At 34.7% G+C, this 19,973-nt stretch overlaps 1 protein-coding gene across 4 annotated transcripts in view; it reads right to left on the reverse strand.

Moving 5' to 3' along the window:
• LOC145675914 (sodium- and chloride-dependent glycine transporter 2-like) overlaps window positions 1-19,973 on the reverse strand; it is a 158,438-nt gene that overhangs the window by 30,067 nt on the left and 108,398 nt on the right. For all 4 annotated transcript variants that reach the window (XM_081746712.1, XM_081746714.1, XM_081746713.1 and 1 more), the window contains 2 exons: window positions 13,224-13,421; window positions 1,782-1,931 (listed from right to left, as the gene is read on the reverse strand). In XM_081746712.1, the coding sequence (XP_081602838.1) occupies window positions 1,782-1,931; window positions 13,224-13,421 (348 nt within the window). The remainder of the gene's footprint in view (window positions 1-1,781; window positions 1,932-13,223; window positions 13,422-19,973) is intronic.

Below are 19,973 nucleotides of genomic sequence, written 5' to 3' on the forward strand. Positions count from 1 at the left end.
CTTTAATGTGCTGATTACAAGTGGTGCAATGTTTTTAAGCATGTTACAAATTAGCTATAATGTAATATTTCTACTTGAGAAATGATATATTACACTGAAAACATTCAATTAGAGTATTTGAAGACTTAGAGAAAAGTAATTGAAACTTTGGTTAAAAATGTCATAATAAAAGAGTGAAGGTTTAGAAACTCCTCTGTACAATTTTAATAGTACCTGTATAGTATTGCAATATTTTAAAGCATCTTATAAATTATCTATAATATAATATTTCAATTTGTGAAATGTTATATTACACTGAAAACTTTTAATTATTGTATTTAAAGGCATAGAAAAAACTAATAGAAAATGTGTATAAAAATGTATTATATAAGACATTTTTATAATAAAATAGTAATGGTTCAACTCTCCTGTGTACATTGCTATCTCTACCTATAGAGTATTGCAATATTTTTAAGCGTCTTGTAATTTATCTATAATGTAATAGTTCTATTTGTGAAAGTTATATTACACTGAGACCATTTAATTAGATCATTTAAAGACTTAGGGAAAACTAATAGAAACTTCGTACAAAAATTGTATATGAAATTTTTATAATAAAAGTTTAAAATGATAAAAATCCTGTGTAGATTGGTAACTCTACCCATAGAGTATTGCAATCTTTTTAGCTTCTTATAAATTTCAATTATGTTGCTTTTTGAAAATCTGAAATTTCCACTACATTGTGGATTACACCTCATTCATCCTTTGCTACAAACTAAAAACATAGATATTCGATAAAGACGGACGTATTCGCTACCAATTCGTACTGCTTCTGCATTTCTTTTTTGCATGAGCTCCTTGATAACGCCGCAACAGATTTTAGGCCTTACACTGTTTAGGGCTTGTGCAACTAGTTGACTTATAGGCCTTGTTCCACTTAAGTTCAATATAGTTTAGGTCTTGTGCAGTTTAGCGTTAGTGTCGCATCAACCGCTTTCAGCTTTATCTTCACGGACTGCAATTCGAAACAATAATCTTATTTCGGTAATATCAGGAAGCTATATATCAAATTTCTTTAAAATTCTATTTAGGTTGCTATACACTATGACGTAAATCCTAGGAAATGTCTTACAATTTTTCCTTCAGTCAAAATTCCAACGTGTATGGCATCAGTTCGAATGTCCTTTGGTATGTTCTGAACGATCATATGAGACTTCTCTTGTTTAGAGCACGCTCTATTTCGGAACGAAAATTCGTCAGATTTTGATTTAAGGACATGAGGTGAGAAAAAGTGAAAACAAATTCTCCCCGCCAGCAAAGATGCCATTTGTGCACTTACGAGGAGCATACATTTTTTATATAACTCAAAGTCAAGACTCTATAACAACCGGTATGCAGGGCAGAAGGCACTGGCAAATATTACTAGCTCAGTGTAGACCTGGCACCTCTTCGGATGATATGAAACAGGAAAAACCTTCACGTGTATACCACAAAAGGTTATAATTTCCTACGAGGTATGTCCTAATATTTATTCTAAGATAAATCATAATAATTTCCTAGTATTTATCTCATAGTGTATAGCAGACTTTACTACACTTATTGTTGAAACAGACAGAACGACAAACACGCACACAAATGCCGATTGGGCGTAGCCCTACGGTATAAGCGTCCGAAATAAGTTTGAATAATTAGAAATAGTTGGCTAGTTTGCTTTATTCCTCCCATCCTGTTTCCTATATCTAATATTGTGCACACAATATTACTAAACTGATTTGTGAAAATTGGAATATGTTAATACTTACTCCATCTTTATAATACGTTGAGATGTAGTATATTGCTATTAATGGAATTGGTAATAGTGTTACTCCATATATAAGTGCGATGATTGCAATGGATGAGGCATCTAGTTTTGTTTGAAATATGTCAGATTTGAAGGACATAACGGTCAGAAACTGAAAGAGATTAATTAAAGAACGTTGAATTTTATTGAAGTTGTATAAGGTATTACATTATTATTATTATTATTATTATTATTATTATTATTATTATTATTATTATTATTATTATTATTATTATTATTATTATTATATTATGTAGAATATGCAAGGTTCTAATAATTCTATGTTAGCATGTTGCATTTATAATTGCACAAAATGTCTCGACCTTTCTGTCGTCACTAGTATATTTAGAAGTACGTACAAGGGATTTACTCATTATGAAACTCTTCTATTAATATGATAATATATTATCAATTTCATCTAAATAAATAAATAAATAAATTAGAAACCATTAATAACTGCTTTGGAAATTATAATAAAAACACACTTTCTTTAACAATTACGCAATTTTCGTAAGTGAAATTATCAACTCTGCGTAACTTGCTGCAAATTTGCAACTGAAAGTCTTTCGTTTTCATTTTTATACCGTAACTTACCATTTCTTTTTCACCTGGTAGCAAAAGCTAACTAGTTTCTATTATTGATAAACTTTCCATGGTCGATATCAATGCATGTTATTGTCTATTTTATTTTCCGAGGTTTCGCCCAACAATGCTAGTTATAGTGTCTTAAGAATAAATCATTTTAAAACCCTGAATATATTCATTCCGTCAAAATTCGAATACGCACACTAAAAAAAAAGAAATAATTCCTCACATGAACATTTCACACTAAACGACGTTTGAAACCTCTTAAAAATTGGAACCAAAGAAAATGCAATAAGGAGCATATATACGTTTCTCACCATTTACCATGCTTCATTTTATTACAGTTGTTGATAGTACTTGTACTTTCTGACTCAGTACACCCTAGGCTTACATTGAATTCTCACTCTCTCCCCATCTACCATACCTATTTTTAATGCTCTTGTTCGCCACTGCTAATCTACGAAGAAATGAAATGAAATGTATAAGTTCGACGTCCCACGATTATGCCGGCTAGGCTAAAGGAGACAGTGATGATAAGAATTGAAGGAAATGGTGGAATGAAGAAAGTGGGAGGAAACGGGAGAACCCCGAGAAAACCCACGAGCACGGTGATTGTCGTCCACAAAAGTTCACTTGGCGCGAGCTGGGATAGAATCAGGGACCCCATGCGCCAGAAGTGAATGTTATACCACTGAGCCACCGCTGGTCCTTAAATTTACGGGGCTGATTTAGGTATTCTTATAGTTGGAAGAAAACTTTCCATTTTAGCACTGTAATTTGCTTTCGTGTAGTAATTTTGTAATAAAATTTGAATTGAAACATGTAAGTAGGAAAGAAGAATAAAATTAAACTATTTCACAACCCAAAGGGAGGGTAGTTTAAGTGAATTCATCATTTTTTCTTTTTATTTTGGAAGCAACTAACGATATCGAGACATTGGAACTTTACCTTCATTGAATACATTCTGAATTTTTTTTATATCTATAGTAGCAATATATAGAAACATTTTAATGAACACAGAATACTGGTCAGGATAATACCGTGCTTTCGTCATATATGTGTTCTTTTAAATTAATATGTACCGCTACAAACCGTAGTTTTCAGCTACCTTTCAGATTCACCGTAATTACCGTGTTCCCACATGGAGTATGGATTTGCTCTGGGTCAATAAGTTCCATGCGATGGGATCTACTCTGAGAACATCATGAGTAGGCGGAGAGCGCACAGTTAGGACTCCCGGGAAGATTGAGTGAGTTGGAACCAGGGATGGCGTTATTCGAAACACTTGTTATAGGATTTTCAGAAATTTTATTTTTTATTTTTCGTTCTTAGAAAAATTCATTCTAGATAAGGTATGTTTTTGAAAAATGTTTCCATACTGTCGACAGTCTGTTATGTGGACTTGACGATGCGCGAGGGATAATTCTGTGGCCCTGGAACGGATAGATCGCGTCGTCAAGGATTGCATCAGACACTTACAATGTCGTCGAAATATTAAATGCTACTGACAACGTGCGCAGAAGAAAGTTTTGTACACGTTTGATAACATTTGTGCTATATTATGTCTTAATTCTCATTCTTGTGACAGACGAAGCAATTTTCTCTTTGCATCGTGACATCAATACACAAAACTGCCGGAACTATGCAAACAGAAATATTTGCAATTTGCATGAAAGGCCTCCGCTCAGTCCAAAGATTATTGTGTGAACTGGTGTTTCTGCGATTTTGTTATCGGATTTCATTTTTTAAGATTATTATAATACTCTCATGAGTTCAGAGTGATACATTAATATGTTAATATTTGTCGAAGCTGAGTTGCGTCGAAATGGTATGAGCATCAGACAACTTTGTATCTTCAAGATTGGGTCACGATCCATATACCTATTTAATCCATGGCCTTACCTCGCAACATGTTTCCGAACATGGTGATCTCACATCAAACATTGAATGGGTACTCGTAAATCCACGGATTTGGACGCGTGCTTCAATGATTGCATGAAAAGTGATTGTTTTAAAACCCGTCTCAACGACATCCGAGTGCTGAAATCTGCCATCCAGAACAATGCATCTGAAATTACTCAGTGAAATTTACACAGGATTATGGATAAGTTTTGAGATCATCTTGAGAATAGATAAATGTGTTCGGAGCAACGGAAACCACTTTGCAGATATAACGTTAAAAAAATGAACTCCTATTCAATGTCTGACTCCCTGATGAGATTTGACTGGAAGGGCTTGCACCGCTATTTTTAGTTCCTTGAAACGACTGCATTTATTATTATTATTATTATTATTATTATTATTATTATTATTATTATTATTATTATTATTAACGGCAAAATCTCCAAATTTTTCTGCCGCACCCTGTAAATTCCTTGTTCTAGACCAACTTACATTGTCAATATGGTATATTTCACATCAATACGAATTGTTCAATTTGTATTTAGATCCTAAACAGTTGGTCAGCTGCTAAGGACGAGGCCCACGGCTCAATGTGTGACTCACTACTACATTGAGTACATTCCTCAGGATTCGATTGTGGAAGCATTGGCGACAAAGAAGACATCCATTGATAATGAATTTTCGGATGGCCTTAGGTATGTAGATACAATACTAGTATCAAACTATAGAATAGTTATCATCTTGTATCTTTAAATTGTTAAAAAAAAAAAGGTGTTTTGTGCAAAATACAGAAAAGAGGATAATAAACGAATTTGCACCGTTTCCGATATTTCAAGCACCAACTTCTTTGATTTTTATAAAATATATCCATGGTAAACTTTGTTAAAAGGATCTATCATTGGTGATTAAGGTAGAAGTTTGAATCTAAATACTTATTTTCCTGGAAACAGACACCACCCTCTTTATCGTGTTGACTCGTTCAACAGCGCTGCTATAGCCAACAATTCTCGCCCCTAATAGATCTCAGATGGATCAGTCTGCCATTTATGTAATACAACAAAACTTCCTAATTCGTTCCTTAAACAATATCTATACAATACTTCAAGATGAGCGAATATTGTCGGGGTCTCATTATTATTATTATTATTATTATTATTATTATTATTATTATTATTATTATTATTATTATTATTATTATTATTATTATTATTATTATTATTACTTTGTAAATATTGAAAAAGATATATATCTGGAGATTTTAAGGTGTGGCGTTAAAAGGTATAAAACATTCAAACGAAGCACGTACTTCACAAATTCTTATCATATTCGAACGTAGTCCTACAATTCAAAAAATCTTAACTAGCAAACTTTTTTATCCTCAATATATGCGTTATGTCAATGAGCAACAATGCATAAACATTCAGTGAACTACAGAAATAAGAAACGCGTATTAGCCCAACATTCTTCAAGATGTTTGTTTTTACGTCTCACGAATTCATATCACGTTACGAACAATTCATTATTAATAAGTGAAATAAAACAAAATGTTCACCATTATTTAATACGATAATTCAAGTACTATTTTTTAAGAGGTATTAATAATAATACTTTACACATTGCTGGTTCGTAGATAAATGTATCTTCATGAATTCAACAGCTCAAATTAACTGTTATCTAATATAAGAATAAATAGTTCGTTCGAATATAAACAATGTTTCCTCTAATACATAACTCATAATTGTCTCTCAAAGGTTACTTTTTCTCTTCCTCGGCAGGGTGATAAAAGGAAACCGATAGCTGATAGTTTTAGTTTAAAGTGAGTTTGTGTATTATTGAAATAAAACTGATTAAATTTGGTTTGCGAAACGTATACACTATTACGTGAGCAAAGTTCATTCAGGAAATTTATAATACCTAACCGAGCAATGAAAATAAAGTTACTTTCCGCATAACTAATAACAAACACATTTTGCGATATTCAATTTTAAGAATTTTGCCGTCTTCTAAGATGAGCATTGGTTTCCGTACATCTTGGCATACGCTTCTAACAAAATAACAAAGTGAGTCTTCGTTTTAGAGAGTGACACTACAGTAGCAGGCCCGTAGCCAGCCCAAAAATGTAGGGGGGGGGGGCGGCCGAAGCTAGGGGAGCCCGATCCAACCATATGATAGTTCATCACTATATTATACTTCTTTTGCAAGATTACTGTAAAAATTTTAAGGGGCCAGCAAAAATTTAGGGGGGAGCGCCACCCTAGATCCCCCTGGATACGGGCCTGTACGGTAGAATTCTAAATTATGAGAATTCAGTACAGAAACTTCAGAAAGTACATCTATAACTTTCGGTTACAATAGATGGGTAAGATCAAAGAAATAACCTCTTCTTAGGACCTTGAGTCCATATAAAAAGTCAAGACTCGCCATTACTTAGTCCTTTTGCTCAATGGAAATTAGTTTCATTTGATTTGTTTTGCTGTTTAGCTTTCCTTGTAGCAGCGAGGCTATATGAGACATAGACCTACAAGTTAATGTGGAATCCGAATCATATCAGTCCCCTCCGGATATAATAAGATGTCAAATGTACACTTTTTCTTTTAATGACGTTTATTGTATCAAACAGAAGTGATGGTTAATTCCATATTTACCACATCTCTATTTCACAGCAGAGGTACAAGGAAATGATATATCCAAAAGTAGAACCGTATAAATTGTTTATAACAATACAATTGCCAAACGTTTATCATTCTATGTTCTATATGATGTGGATAATTCAATTTTAATTGCGTACATTGTACAGAGCGTTCAAAAAGTCTCTATACACCTGAATCGTGGCAAGTCAAAGTCACATTCAAAGTCACATGAAATAAAATTTTATGCGAAGGTTTGCAACACTGCTATATTATCGCCTTGCGTGAAGTTCCTTTCTTAGATTCCAGTCGGCAAAGTGGACGTTGAAGTGATTGTTGCATCTAGTTAGCGGTCTCTGAAACAATGGTGTTAACTTTGGAACAACGAATATTCCTGGTTGAACATGTGTTCCGTGAACAAGGTGAGTACAAAGAGACAGTCAAAGATAAGTTTGCAGCTAGGTTTCCGGATACACCTGTTCCGAATCGTCACACTGTAAGGGCACTGATCGATAAATTTAGAGAGATTGGAACCGTAATGGATTATGATCGAAGTGGTAGACTGTCAGTGCTCGATGAAGAAAATATGTTACACATATCGGATGCAATGCAACGTAGTCCACATAAACCACTCCGAAAACTTACCCAGGAAGAAGCAATAAGTGTTGGTACGGCACAAAAGGCGGTTCGTAAGAAACTGCGTCTTATCCCGTATAAGGTGAGAGCGGTGCAGCAGTTACTTCCTCCCGACAGTGTAAAACGAGTGCAATATTGTGAATGGTTTACATGGTTTGTTATGGACAAGTCTGACGATGTTTTGGATAATTTTTTTTTTTTTTTTTTTTAATGATGAGGTCTGGTTCCATTTATCAGGTTATGTCAATGCCCAGAACTCACGTTTGTGGTGTGCACAAAACCCACATGTTATGAAGTTCCTCTGCATAACCAGAAGGTAGGGGTGTGGATTGCAATATCCAGAAGAAGAATAGTCGGCCCCATATCTTTCAGACAAACAATAGATTCAACTCGTTATTGTGAAATTATTCACCAGTTCATGGAAGAACTAACGGAAGACGAAATTCGTAGTGCTTGGATACAGCAAGATGGCGCTACAGCACATACAGCTCGCCAATCCATGAGATTACTGCAAGAGGTTTTTGGGGATCGAATAATTTTAAAGGGATTGTGGCCATCTCGGTCTCCTGACTTGTCTCCTCCGGATCTTTACTTCTGGGGTTATGCAAAGAATTCTGTTTATAAAGGGAACCCCCACACGCTACAAGAACTCGAAACAGCTATTCGAGATTTTGCTCATAGCATTCCACATGAACAACTTGTGAGATTATTTCAGAACAAGAAGAAACGTGTGCAAGCATGTTTGGAGGCTCATGGGGGACATTTCCAACATTTGCTGTGAAAATATGTGTTAAAATGTGTGTGTATATGCTACGCCCTGTACATAGTGCTTTTATGCCATAAAATATAATAAATTTTGAGTAAAATAATTTTCTCGTTGCTTTGAATATGTGACAATTCAGGTGTATAAAGACTTTTTGAACGCTCTGTATTATATCATTAATTAGCACAATACCTGTTCTTTGCACGGAGAAAATACGTTTCGTTTCGGACAGGAGAGGCTAAATTCGGATTTAAAGGGCATCAGAAGTGTGATTGTTTGTCTCAGCGATCCCTAAAGCCATGGATTCGACACTAATATCGGTCATTTTCGATTATGATTATATATACTCGTATATACAGGGGCGGATCCAGGATATGAACAAGGGAGGGGCTAAACCATATTTTGCCGTTTTATCCAGTGTAAAGCAGGATTGAAGCTAATTTTATCCAGTGTATATCTGAGCGTCAAGGGGGAACTATAGCCCCTATAGCCCCCACTTGGACCCGCCACTATATATATATTCCCTTCTTCCTCCCTCAAGTTGCGGGGCTGAATTTGGATTTAACTCCCATCGGAACTGTCACTGTTCATCTCCGTGACAGCGAAAACTGAGGATTTGACAGTAATAGCGGTCATTTTCGGTCATTTCTAATATCTGCCCCTCCCTTGAGTTGCACCGTCAGAGTGAAATGATAAAAACACTCCTAGGCCCGATCCTTATCTATGTGGCAAATTTCAACAAGATCAATCGCGTGGTTTAGGAGTTATTAAATTTTATTTATTTTTAAATGTGTCCCTTCTCTCCTTCCCCTAAATTGTACCGTCAAAGCGAAATCATAAAAGCCATCTTAGGCCCGCCACTATATATAGGTATCTTGAGGTCGGTTGCGTAGCTCAAGAGTCAATAAATTTTATTTGTTTATATATATATATATATATATATATATATATATATATATATATATATATATATATATATATATATATATATATCTTCCCTTGTTTTACCGTCAAAGAGAAAATCATAAAAACCGTCCTAACCCCGAACCTTATGAGAGTTGAAAATTTGATCAAGATTGGTTGGGTAGTGGCATAGGTATGAAGTGAGATATTCCTTTCACACACACACACACACACACACACACACACACACACACACACACACACACACAAACATATATATATATATATATAGGGTGTTTCAAAACAACACCGACAACGTTTGGGAGGTGTTTCCTGACACCAATGTAAGACAAAACGTGTAGACCAACCTGGGTGCACAAATGCTTCCTTTCGGAGTTACAGGCTGCCAAAAACATGAAAAAATGAAGTTTAAAGGCCGATAGTTCTAAAACTATGACCTACCGTAGTCGGATCAAGACTTCACTTAGGAACTAATATGTGCACTATCTAAAAATACATGTCTCAGAACCCTAAAGTACTCACACAACAATTTTTATAGATGGAGTTCGGGTACGGGCATATAATTTGAAGTATTTGCCAACTACCTCTATAAAAATTGTTGCGGAAGTACCGCAAGATTCTGAAACATGTAGTTTTGGATAGAGCATGTACTAATTCTTAAGCAAAGTCTTGACCCATCTGCGGTAGGTCTCATAGTTTTTGAATTATGAACCTATAAATGATTAACTTTGGCATGGTTGTAGCTTTCCGAAACTAACCTACAGGAAAAGTGAATATTTTTAATTTTTAGGGGGTATAAAGAGGAGATGAAAAAAATTCCCATGTTATTTAAATGGGCCATTTTTAGGACATATAATCTCATGTTTTAGGTACTTAGAATTGGAATAAAAACTTGAAATTCGGTATGCTTGTACGTTTTCGTTAGCGTTACCTAAGAGAATAATCAGAAATGAAAATTTCGAACCGTAGGGTGGTTTTATGGGGAACTGAAAAATCTTTCCCATGTTATTTATATGGGACATCTTCTACACCGCAAAAATGTTTAGGTACTTCCAGCAGGATTAGAACGATGAAATGTGGCATGATTGGAGCCTTCCAGAACTAACCGACAGGAAAATTGCCAAAAGTGAATATTTTTAATTTTTAAGGGGTCTAAAGGGGAATGAAGAAATTCCCATGCTATTTAAATGGACGTTTTCTTGGGATACAAAATCTTATCTTTTAGATAGTTGAAAAAGGAAAAGAAATGATAGAATTGTGGGTTGAAGCGATGCGAGGCCGTAGGCGAGCAAAGACAGTGTATGGGGGGCGAAGCCCCAGGAGGGACATATTCAGGAATTATGAAGAGCAAGTTCACGGAATTCACTGTTGTTGCAATGGCCGATAGATAAGAAATGCGAGGCCGTAGGCCGAACAAACTTGGTGGCCTAGGGGCGGAGCCCCTAGGTAGCCAAAGGCTAGTATATATATATATATATATATATATATATATATATATATATATATATATATATATATATATATATATATATATATATATAAAGTTTAGATTATCATGGTAAATCATTAATTTAAACTAAAAAGTAGATTAATTATATAATATATATTGAAGAAATTTTAAGAACTCAACCCAAAATATAAAATAAGCCTTCTGTATGCTTTCTGAAACGGAGGCGTTGGATGGAAAAGTGGTGTAACTAGTGATGTGAGGTGGAAACTTTTCCGCGGAAAATTTTCCATTTCGGATAATTTTCCGGTATATTTTTCCGGAAAATTTTCCGTTCTAAAAATATCAATAATCAAGTAACAATTACTCAGCAATCATGAAATTGATTGAATTCATGTATAGAAATGTTAAAAAGTGAAAGATCGTTTAAAGAATCTGAAAATTGTCATGGCTTTTTTTCGAAATATTTTCTGCCTTTTATGGAAAAATTGAAGAACTTTTTATGAGTCGGAAAGTTTTCATCATTTTGAAGCAAGAAGTAAAACAACTTTTTTTGTGAATCTGAAAGTTTTATTGCTCTGTATAAACAAGTGAGAGTAATTTTCATAGATCGGAAAATTTTCATCACGATGTAGAAACAAGTGGAAAACACTTTTCATAGGTCTGAAAATTTTGGATATTTTGTATAGTGATGTTAGGTGGAACATTTTCCACTGCACATAGAGCTACAAAATTTGTATTTCAGTAGAGGAAAGTTAGTCATAACAAATTATAATTTGCCAATTAGCTTTCGGGAACCGGAAAATTTTCTATTTCAAGTTGGGAAATAAAATTTTACAGTGTTTCTCTCTCTCTCTCTCTTGCTCTGCGAGCTCCTTCGTTGCTAAGCGGTTAGCATACGCACCTTTGGCATGGAAAACCTGGCTCCGATTCCCAGCGGGAGCTCATGTAGTTCGGATTCCACGTTAATCAGTTGGTACCGTTTTATATAGTCGCGCTGTTGAAAGGGACGTTAAACTCAAAATCAACTCTGAATTGAACTACTCTTTCTCTCTCTTTCTCTCTCTCTCTGTGTGTATGTGTGTGTATGCAAAGTGCAGAGTACAAACCTCGAGTTCGTAGAGTACAAATATCCCATCCTATTATTTAAAATTTCAATTTATTAAGTCATGAATATTTTAAGATTCATAAAAACATACTCCACTTATTCATTCGATTCGTGAAAAATTGTTCCACTAGTTCCTACATAGTACTGAAAATTGTCTAAGCCATGAACATTTTCAGATTCTTTAAACGATCTTTCACTTTTTAACATTTCTATATATGAATTCAATCGATTTTACGAATACTGACGAATTCTTACTTGATCATTGATATTTGTTAAGAACGGAAAATTTTCCACCTCACATCACGGCAAACAACGATGTAGGAATAAGAGGAGTATGTTTTTATGAATCGGAAAATTTTCCAGAAAATTTTCATCACTGGGTGTAACTCATTTTAGTTTTCAAAAATGAGATTGTCATTTCCGTCAACTTGAAACAATAACCTGTTGGACGGCAAAGTAGCGTATCTCAGACTTAAAAATAGGCCAAGAGATGATATCACAAAGAACGTCGTAAATTGAAAATCACAATGACCCTGCATGGCAAAGTGGCGTAAGTCAGACAACATAGGACAAGAACCACTTTAGAAAGGGCCTCTAGTCATCAGCAAACGAAAGAAGAAGGACATAACTGACTTGTGGTCATTTATATCACCTGTCCATCATCACTATTTGTCTTTAAAGGTCAGTGACCAGCATGGAGATGATGATGATGATGACGTGTACTGTAACAGTAATGATAATGCATAATGTTCCAGTATGCCTTCCTTATACATGTTTCTGTTTACATTGACTTTGCCACTTTGTTTTTTATGACTTATTTTTACGTTCATTTACAGCTGTGCATTGTTTTTGTCAACATACATTTCTGTTACACAAGGGGTTGGATTGCAAAGTAGTGTAAGTCAATTTATTATATTATATTAATAGTGATGTGTTTATTAGAGTAAATACAGGCAATTCTACAAACTTACGGACTCATACCTACATAACGAGTCTTCAAAGATAAATGTCTAGTTATATAGGGATAAACATCCATAATACTTGTAGAATTTTCTGTATTTATTTTAATGTGGTGCTCAATAACTAGAAAATCCAACACCACCTTTCCTTCCAGCTCCTCAATTATATGATATTTCACTGAAAATTCAAGAACTCTGTGTATATATTCTGACACTGCGTTTTCCGAGAGCAACATACTTTAGCAACATAAAGAATTCACAATTGAACTTTGTACTTTTTGTCCGATTTTTCTACGTCGATTCTAATAAAAGTTTCAATGTCTCAGAAGTGACTTACGTCACTTTAACAAGCAACGCCTCTAATGAGAGTGTTTTACACTATGCATTTACTATTACTTCTAATATTTAAACATTTACCTCACTTATTACAACTTATAATGTAGATCAACTCACAATAGATAACAGAGGTAAGAAGCCCCAACAGATCTTCCAAAATATTCCCAGACTATAATTAAGCAGAAAAAACATATCCGCTGAAAGCTTTGTTATCCCATAAATGTAGAATACAGCAAACGACTCGGCAGCAAGTATAACGACAAGAGTAGGCAGACATAATTCTGGTAGACCGTTCTCATACAAATATATTCCATGCTGCAAGAAAAAACAAATATTGAAATCAATTAGCAGAAAAAACAAGAATTCAATAATATTACACGGTATATAAGAAGTGTACCTTGTTATGATGCCTGTGAAGCCGGCCTCACCCACAGCCGCGGTAGTTGTAAAACATATGCCAGAAATTAGTGCAAACGACTTACAATGTTAAAAAAAATGTGCTGTTACTAAAACGTCAAAAAACGAAAAAGATTCATGGAGGGGCTGGGTTCACGCTAGTCCCACCCCTCAACCGATTGAGATGAAACCTATACACAAAGTTAGTGTTACATTAGTTCTGATGATACCGCATAGAAAGAAAATTAGTGCTATTTATCTTATCATAGGATGAAGGGATCGATTGCTTTTTGAATATGCCGCTGTCACAGGGATTTTTTACCCCTGGAAACTTTTACCCCCTGGAAAGTTTTACCCCCTGGAAATCTTTACCCCCTTGTCGTTTTCTGGTAACTTCAAAGGAAAAGTCAAAAGTCACATTAAAAATTCATATAATTAAATGTGATCTCTCAGTGTAAGCACTCACTTAAGTCAACATGGCTTTAAATCCGAAGATTTGGTAGGGGGTGAAAATTCCCTAGGAAATTATTACCTCCCTGTCGGTTATTGGTAACATCAAAGACAAACTCAAATGTTATACTATAAATTGAAAGCACTCTCTAGTATCTCTTAACAGACAGTCACTTTGGCCAAGATGGCTTTAAATCCGAAGATTTGGTAGGAAGGTAAAAATTTCCTAGGAAATTATTACCTCCCTGTCGGCTATTGGTTACATCAAAGACATACTCAAATGTTATATTATAAATTGAAAGCACTCTGTAGTATCTCTTAACAGACACAGTGACTTTGGCCAAGATGGCTTTAAATCTGAAGATTTGGTAGAGGGGTAAAAATTTCCTAGGAAATTATTACCTCCCTGTCGGCTATTGGTTACTTCAAAGACAAACTCAGATGTTATATTATAAATTGAAAGCACTCTGTAGTATCTCTTAACAGACACAGTGACTTTGGTCAAAATGGCTTTAAATCCAAAGATTTGGTAGGGGGGGGGTAAAAATTTCCTAGGAAATTATTACCTCCCTGTCGGCTACTGGTTACTTCAAAGATAAATTCAAATGTTATATTGTAAATTGAAAGCACTCTGTAGTATCTCTTAACAGACACACTGACTTTGGCCAAGATGACTTTAAGTCCGAAGATTTGGTAGGAGGGTAAAAATTTCCTAGGAAATTATCACCTCCTTGTCGGCTATTGGTTACATCAAAGACAAACTCAAATGTTACATTATAAATTGAAAGCACTCTGTAGTATCTCTTAACAGAAACAGTGAATTTGGCCAAGATGGCTTTAAATCCGAGGATTTGGTAGGGGGGTAAAAATTTCCTAGGAAATTATTACCTCCACGGCGGATATTGGTTACTTCAAAGACAAACTCAAATTAGATATTATAAATTGAAAGCACTCTGTAGTATCTCTTAACAGACAAAGAGACTTTGGCCAAGATGGCTTTAAATCCGAAAGTTTGGTACGGGGGTAAAAATTTCCTAGGAAATTATTACCTCCCTGTCGGCTATTGGTTACTTCAAAGACAAATTCAAATGTTACAATATAAATTGAAAGCACTCTGTAGCATCTCTTAACAGACACAGTGATTTTGGCCAAGATGGCTTTAAATCCGAAAATTTGGTAAGGAGGTAAAAATTTCCTAGGAAATTATTACCTCCCTGTCGGCTATTGGTTACTTCAAAGACAAACTCAAATGTTATATTATAAATTGAAAGCACTCTGTAGTATCTTTTAACAGACACAGTGACTTTGGCCAAGATGGCTTTAAATCCGAAGATTTGGTAGGGAGTAAATTTTTTTAGGAAATTATTACCTCCCTGTCGGCTATCGGTTACATCAAAGTAAAGCTCAAATGTTACATTATAAATTGAAGGCACTCTGTAGTATTTCTTAACAGACACAGTGACTTTGGCCAAGATGGCTTTAAGTCCGAATATTTGGTAGAAGGTAAAAATTTCCTAGGAAATTATTACCTCCCTGTCGGTTATTGGTTACTTCAAAGACAAACTCAAATGTTATATTATAAATTGAGAGAACTCTGTAGTATCTCTTAAAAGACACAGTGATTTTGGCCAAAATAGCTTTAAATCCGAGGATTTGGTAGGGGGTAAAAATTTCCTAGGAAATTCTTACTCCCTGTCGTTTTTTGGTTACTTCGAAGAGAATGTTAAATGTTACTTTATAAATTGATACCAGTCCATAGTATCTCTTAAGAGAGACAGTCATTTTTGACAAGATGGCTTTAAATGTGAAGATTTGGTATGGGGTAGAAATTTCTTAGGAAATTATTACCTCCCTATCGGCTATCGGTTACTTCAAAGAAAGCTCAAATGTTACATTAAAATTGATACCACTCCGTAATATCTCTTAACAGAAATAGTCACTTTGGGCAACATGGCTTTAAATCCAAATCTTCGGACGTAAAGCCATATTGCCCAAAGTGACTGTGTCTGTTAAGAGACACTATGGAATGATATCAATTTATAATGTAACACTTAACATTCTCTTTGAAGTAACTAACAATCGACAGGGGGGTAATAATTTCCTAGGAAATTTTTAACCCCTACTAAATCTTCGGAGGTAAAGCCATCTTGCCCAAAGTGACTGTGTCTGTTAAGAGATACTATGGAATAATATCAATTTATAATGTAACATTTAACATTCTCTTTCAAGTAACTAATAACCGACAGGGGGTAGTAATTTCCTACGAAATTTTTACCCCCCTTACAAATCTTCTGAATTAAAGCCATCTTGTCAAAAATGACTGTCTCTCTTAAGAGATATTATGGAGTGATATCAATTGATAATGTAACATTTGAGTTTGTCTTTGAAGTAACCAATAACCGAAAGGAATGTAATAATTTCGTAGGAAATTTTTACCCCTCTACCAAATCTTCGGATTTAAAGCCATCTTGTCAAAATTGACTGTGTCTGTTAAGAGATACTATGGAGTGATATCAGTTGATAATGTAACATTTGAGTTTGACTTTGATGTAACCAATAACCGACAGGGATGTAATAATTTCCTAGGAACTTTTTACCCCCATACCAAATTTACGGATGTAAAGCCATCTTGCCCAAAGTGACTGTGTCTGTTAAGAGACACTATGGAATGATATCAATTTATAATGTAAAATTTAACATTTTCTTTGAAGTAACTAATAACCGACAGGGGGGTAATAATTTCCTAGGAAATTTTTACCCCCCTACTAAATCTTCGGATTGAAAGCCATCTTGCCCAACGTGACTGTGTCTGTTAAGAGATACTAGGGAGTGATTTCAATTTATAAAGTAAAATTTAACATTCTCTTTGAAGTATCCAATAACCGACAGGGGGTAATAATTTCCTAGGAAATTTTTACCCTTTTACCAAATCTTCGGATTTAAAGCGATCTTGCCCAAAGTGACAGTGTCTGTTAAGAGATACTACGTAGTGGTATCAATTTATAATGTAACATTTAACATTCTCTTTGGAGTAACCAATAACCGACAGGAATGTAATAATTTCCTAGGAAACTTTTAACCCCCTACCAAATCTTCGGATTTAAAGCCATCTTGTCAAAAATGACTATCTCTTAAGAGATACTATGGAGTGATATCAATTGACAATGTAACATTTGAGTTTGTCTTTGAAATAACCAATAACCGACAGGAATGTAATAATTTACTAAGCAATTTTTACCCCCCCTACCAAATCTTCGGATTTAAAGTCATCTTGTCAAAAATGACTGTGTCTCTTAAGAGATACTATGGAGTGATATCAATTGATAATATAACATTTGAGTTTGTCTTTGAAGTAACCAATAACCGACAGGAATGTAATAATTTCCTAAAAAAAATTTACCCCCCTACCAAATCTTCGGATGTAAAGCCATCTTGCCCAAAGTGACTCTGTCTGTTAAGAGATACTATGGAGTGATATCAATTGATAATGTGACATTTGAGTTTGTTTTTGAAATAACCAATAACCGAAAGGAATGTAATAATTTACTAGGCAATTTTACCCCCCTACTAAATCTTCGGATTTAAAGCCATCTTGCCCAACGTGACTGTGTCTGTTAAGAGATACTAGAGAGTGATTTCAATTTATAAAATAACATTTAACGTTCTCTTTGAAGTATCCAATAACCGACTGGGGGTAATAATTTCCTAGGAAATTTTTACCCTCTACCAAATCTTCGGATTTAAAGCCATCTTGCTAAAAGAGACTGTGTCTGTTAAGAGATACTATGGAGTGATATCAATTGATAATGTGACATTTGAGTTTGTCTTTGAAGTAACCAATAACCGACCGGGATGTAATAATTTACTAGGCAATTTTTACCCCCCCCCCTACCTAATCTACCCTACCAAAGCCATCTTGTTAAAAATGACTGTGTCTCTTAAGAGATACTATGGAGTGATATTAATTGATAATGTAACATTTGAGTTTGTGTTTGAAGTAACCAATAACCGACAGGAATGTAATAATTTCCTAGGAAATTTTTACCCCCCTACCAAATCTACCCTACCAAAGCCATCTTGTCAAAAGTTACTGTGTCTGTTAAGAGATACTATGGAGTGATATCAATTGATAATGTAACATTTGAGTTTGACTTTGATGTAACCAATAACCGACCGGGATGTAATAATTTCCTAGGAAATGTTTACCCCCATACCAAATCTTCGGATGTAAAGCCATCTTGCCCAAAGTGACTGTGTATGTTAAGAGATACCATGGAATGATATCAATTTATAATGTAACATTTAACATTTTCTTTGAAGTAACTAATAACCGAAAGGGGGTTAATAATTTCCTAGGAAATTTTTACCCCCCTGCTAAATCTTCGGATTTAAAGCCATCTTGCCCAACGTGACTGTGTCTGTTAAGAGATACTAGGGAGTGATTTCAATTTATAAAATAACATTTACTGTTCTCTTTGAAGTATCCAATAACCGACTGGGGGTAATAATATCCTAAAAAATTTTTACCCCCTACCAAATTTTCGGATTTAAAGCCATCTTGCTAAAAGTGACTGTGTCTGTTAAGAGAAACTATGGAGTGATATCAATTGATAATGTGACATTTGAGTTTGTCTTAGAAGTAACCAGTAACCGACAGGGATGTAATAATTTCCTAGGAAATTTTTACCCCCTACCAAATCTTCGGATTTAAGGCCATCTTGTCAAAAATGACTGTCTCCTAAGAGATACTATGGAGTGATATCAATTGATAATGTAACATTTGAGTTTGTCTTTGAAGTAGCCAATAACCGACAGGAATGTAATAATTTACTAGGTAATTTTTACCTCCCTACCAAATCTACCCTACCAAAGCCATCTTGTTAAAAATGACTCTGTCTCTTATGAGATACTATGGAGTGATATTAATTGATAATGTAACATTTGAGTTTGTCTTTGAAGTAACCAATAACCGACAGGAATGTAATAATTTCTTAGGAAAATTTTACCCCCTACCAAATCTTCGGATTTAAAGCCATCTTGTCAAAAGTGACTGTGTCTGTTAAGAGATACTATGGAGTGATATCAATTGATAATGTAACATTTGAGTTTGACTTTGATGGAACCAATAACCGACAGGGATGTAATAATTTCCTAGGAAATTTTTACCCCCATACCAAATCTTTGGATGTAAAGCCATCTTGCCCAAAGTGACTGTGTCTGTTAAGAGATACTATGGAATGATATCAATTTATAATGTAACATTTAACATTTTTTTGAAGTAACTAATAACCGAAAGGGGGGTAATAATTTCCTAGGAAATTTTTACCCCTCTACAAAATCTTCGGATGTAAAGCCATCTTGCCCAAAGTGACTGTGTCTGTTAAGAGATACTATGGAATGATATCAATTTATAATGTAACATTTAACATTTTCTTTGAAGTAACTAATAACCGACAGGGGGTAATAATTTCCTAGGAAATTTTTACCCCCCTACTAAATCTTCGGATGTAAAGCCATCTTGCTCAACGTGACTGTGTCTGTTAAAAGATACTAGGGAGTGACTTCAATTTATAAAGTAACATTTAACGTTCTCTTTGAAGTATCCAATAACCGACAGGGGGTAATAATTTCCTAGGAAATTTTTACCCCCTACCAAATATTCGGATGTAAAGCCGTCTTTCCCAAAGTGACTATGTCTGTTAAGAGATACTATGGAATGATATCAATTTATTATGTAACATTTAACTTTTTCTTTGAAGTAACTAATAAGCGAAAGGGTTGTAATAATTTCCAAGGAAATTTTTACCCCCCTAACCAAATCTTCGGATGTAAAGCCATCTTGCCCAAAGTGACTGTGTCTCTTAAGAGATTCCATGGAATATCAATTATAATGTAACATTTAACGTTTTTTTTGAAGTAACTAATAACCGACAGGGGGGTAATAATTTCCTAGGAAATTTTTCCCCCCCTATTAAATATTCGGATTTAAAGCCATCTTGCCCAACGTGACTGTGTCTGTTA

This window comes from Thermobia domestica, chromosome 18 (genome assembly GCF_964235325.1).
Source record: "Thermobia domestica chromosome 18, izTheDome1.hap1.1, whole genome shotgun sequence".
NCBI lineage: Eukaryota > Metazoa > Arthropoda > Insecta > Zygentoma > Lepismatidae > Thermobia > Thermobia domestica.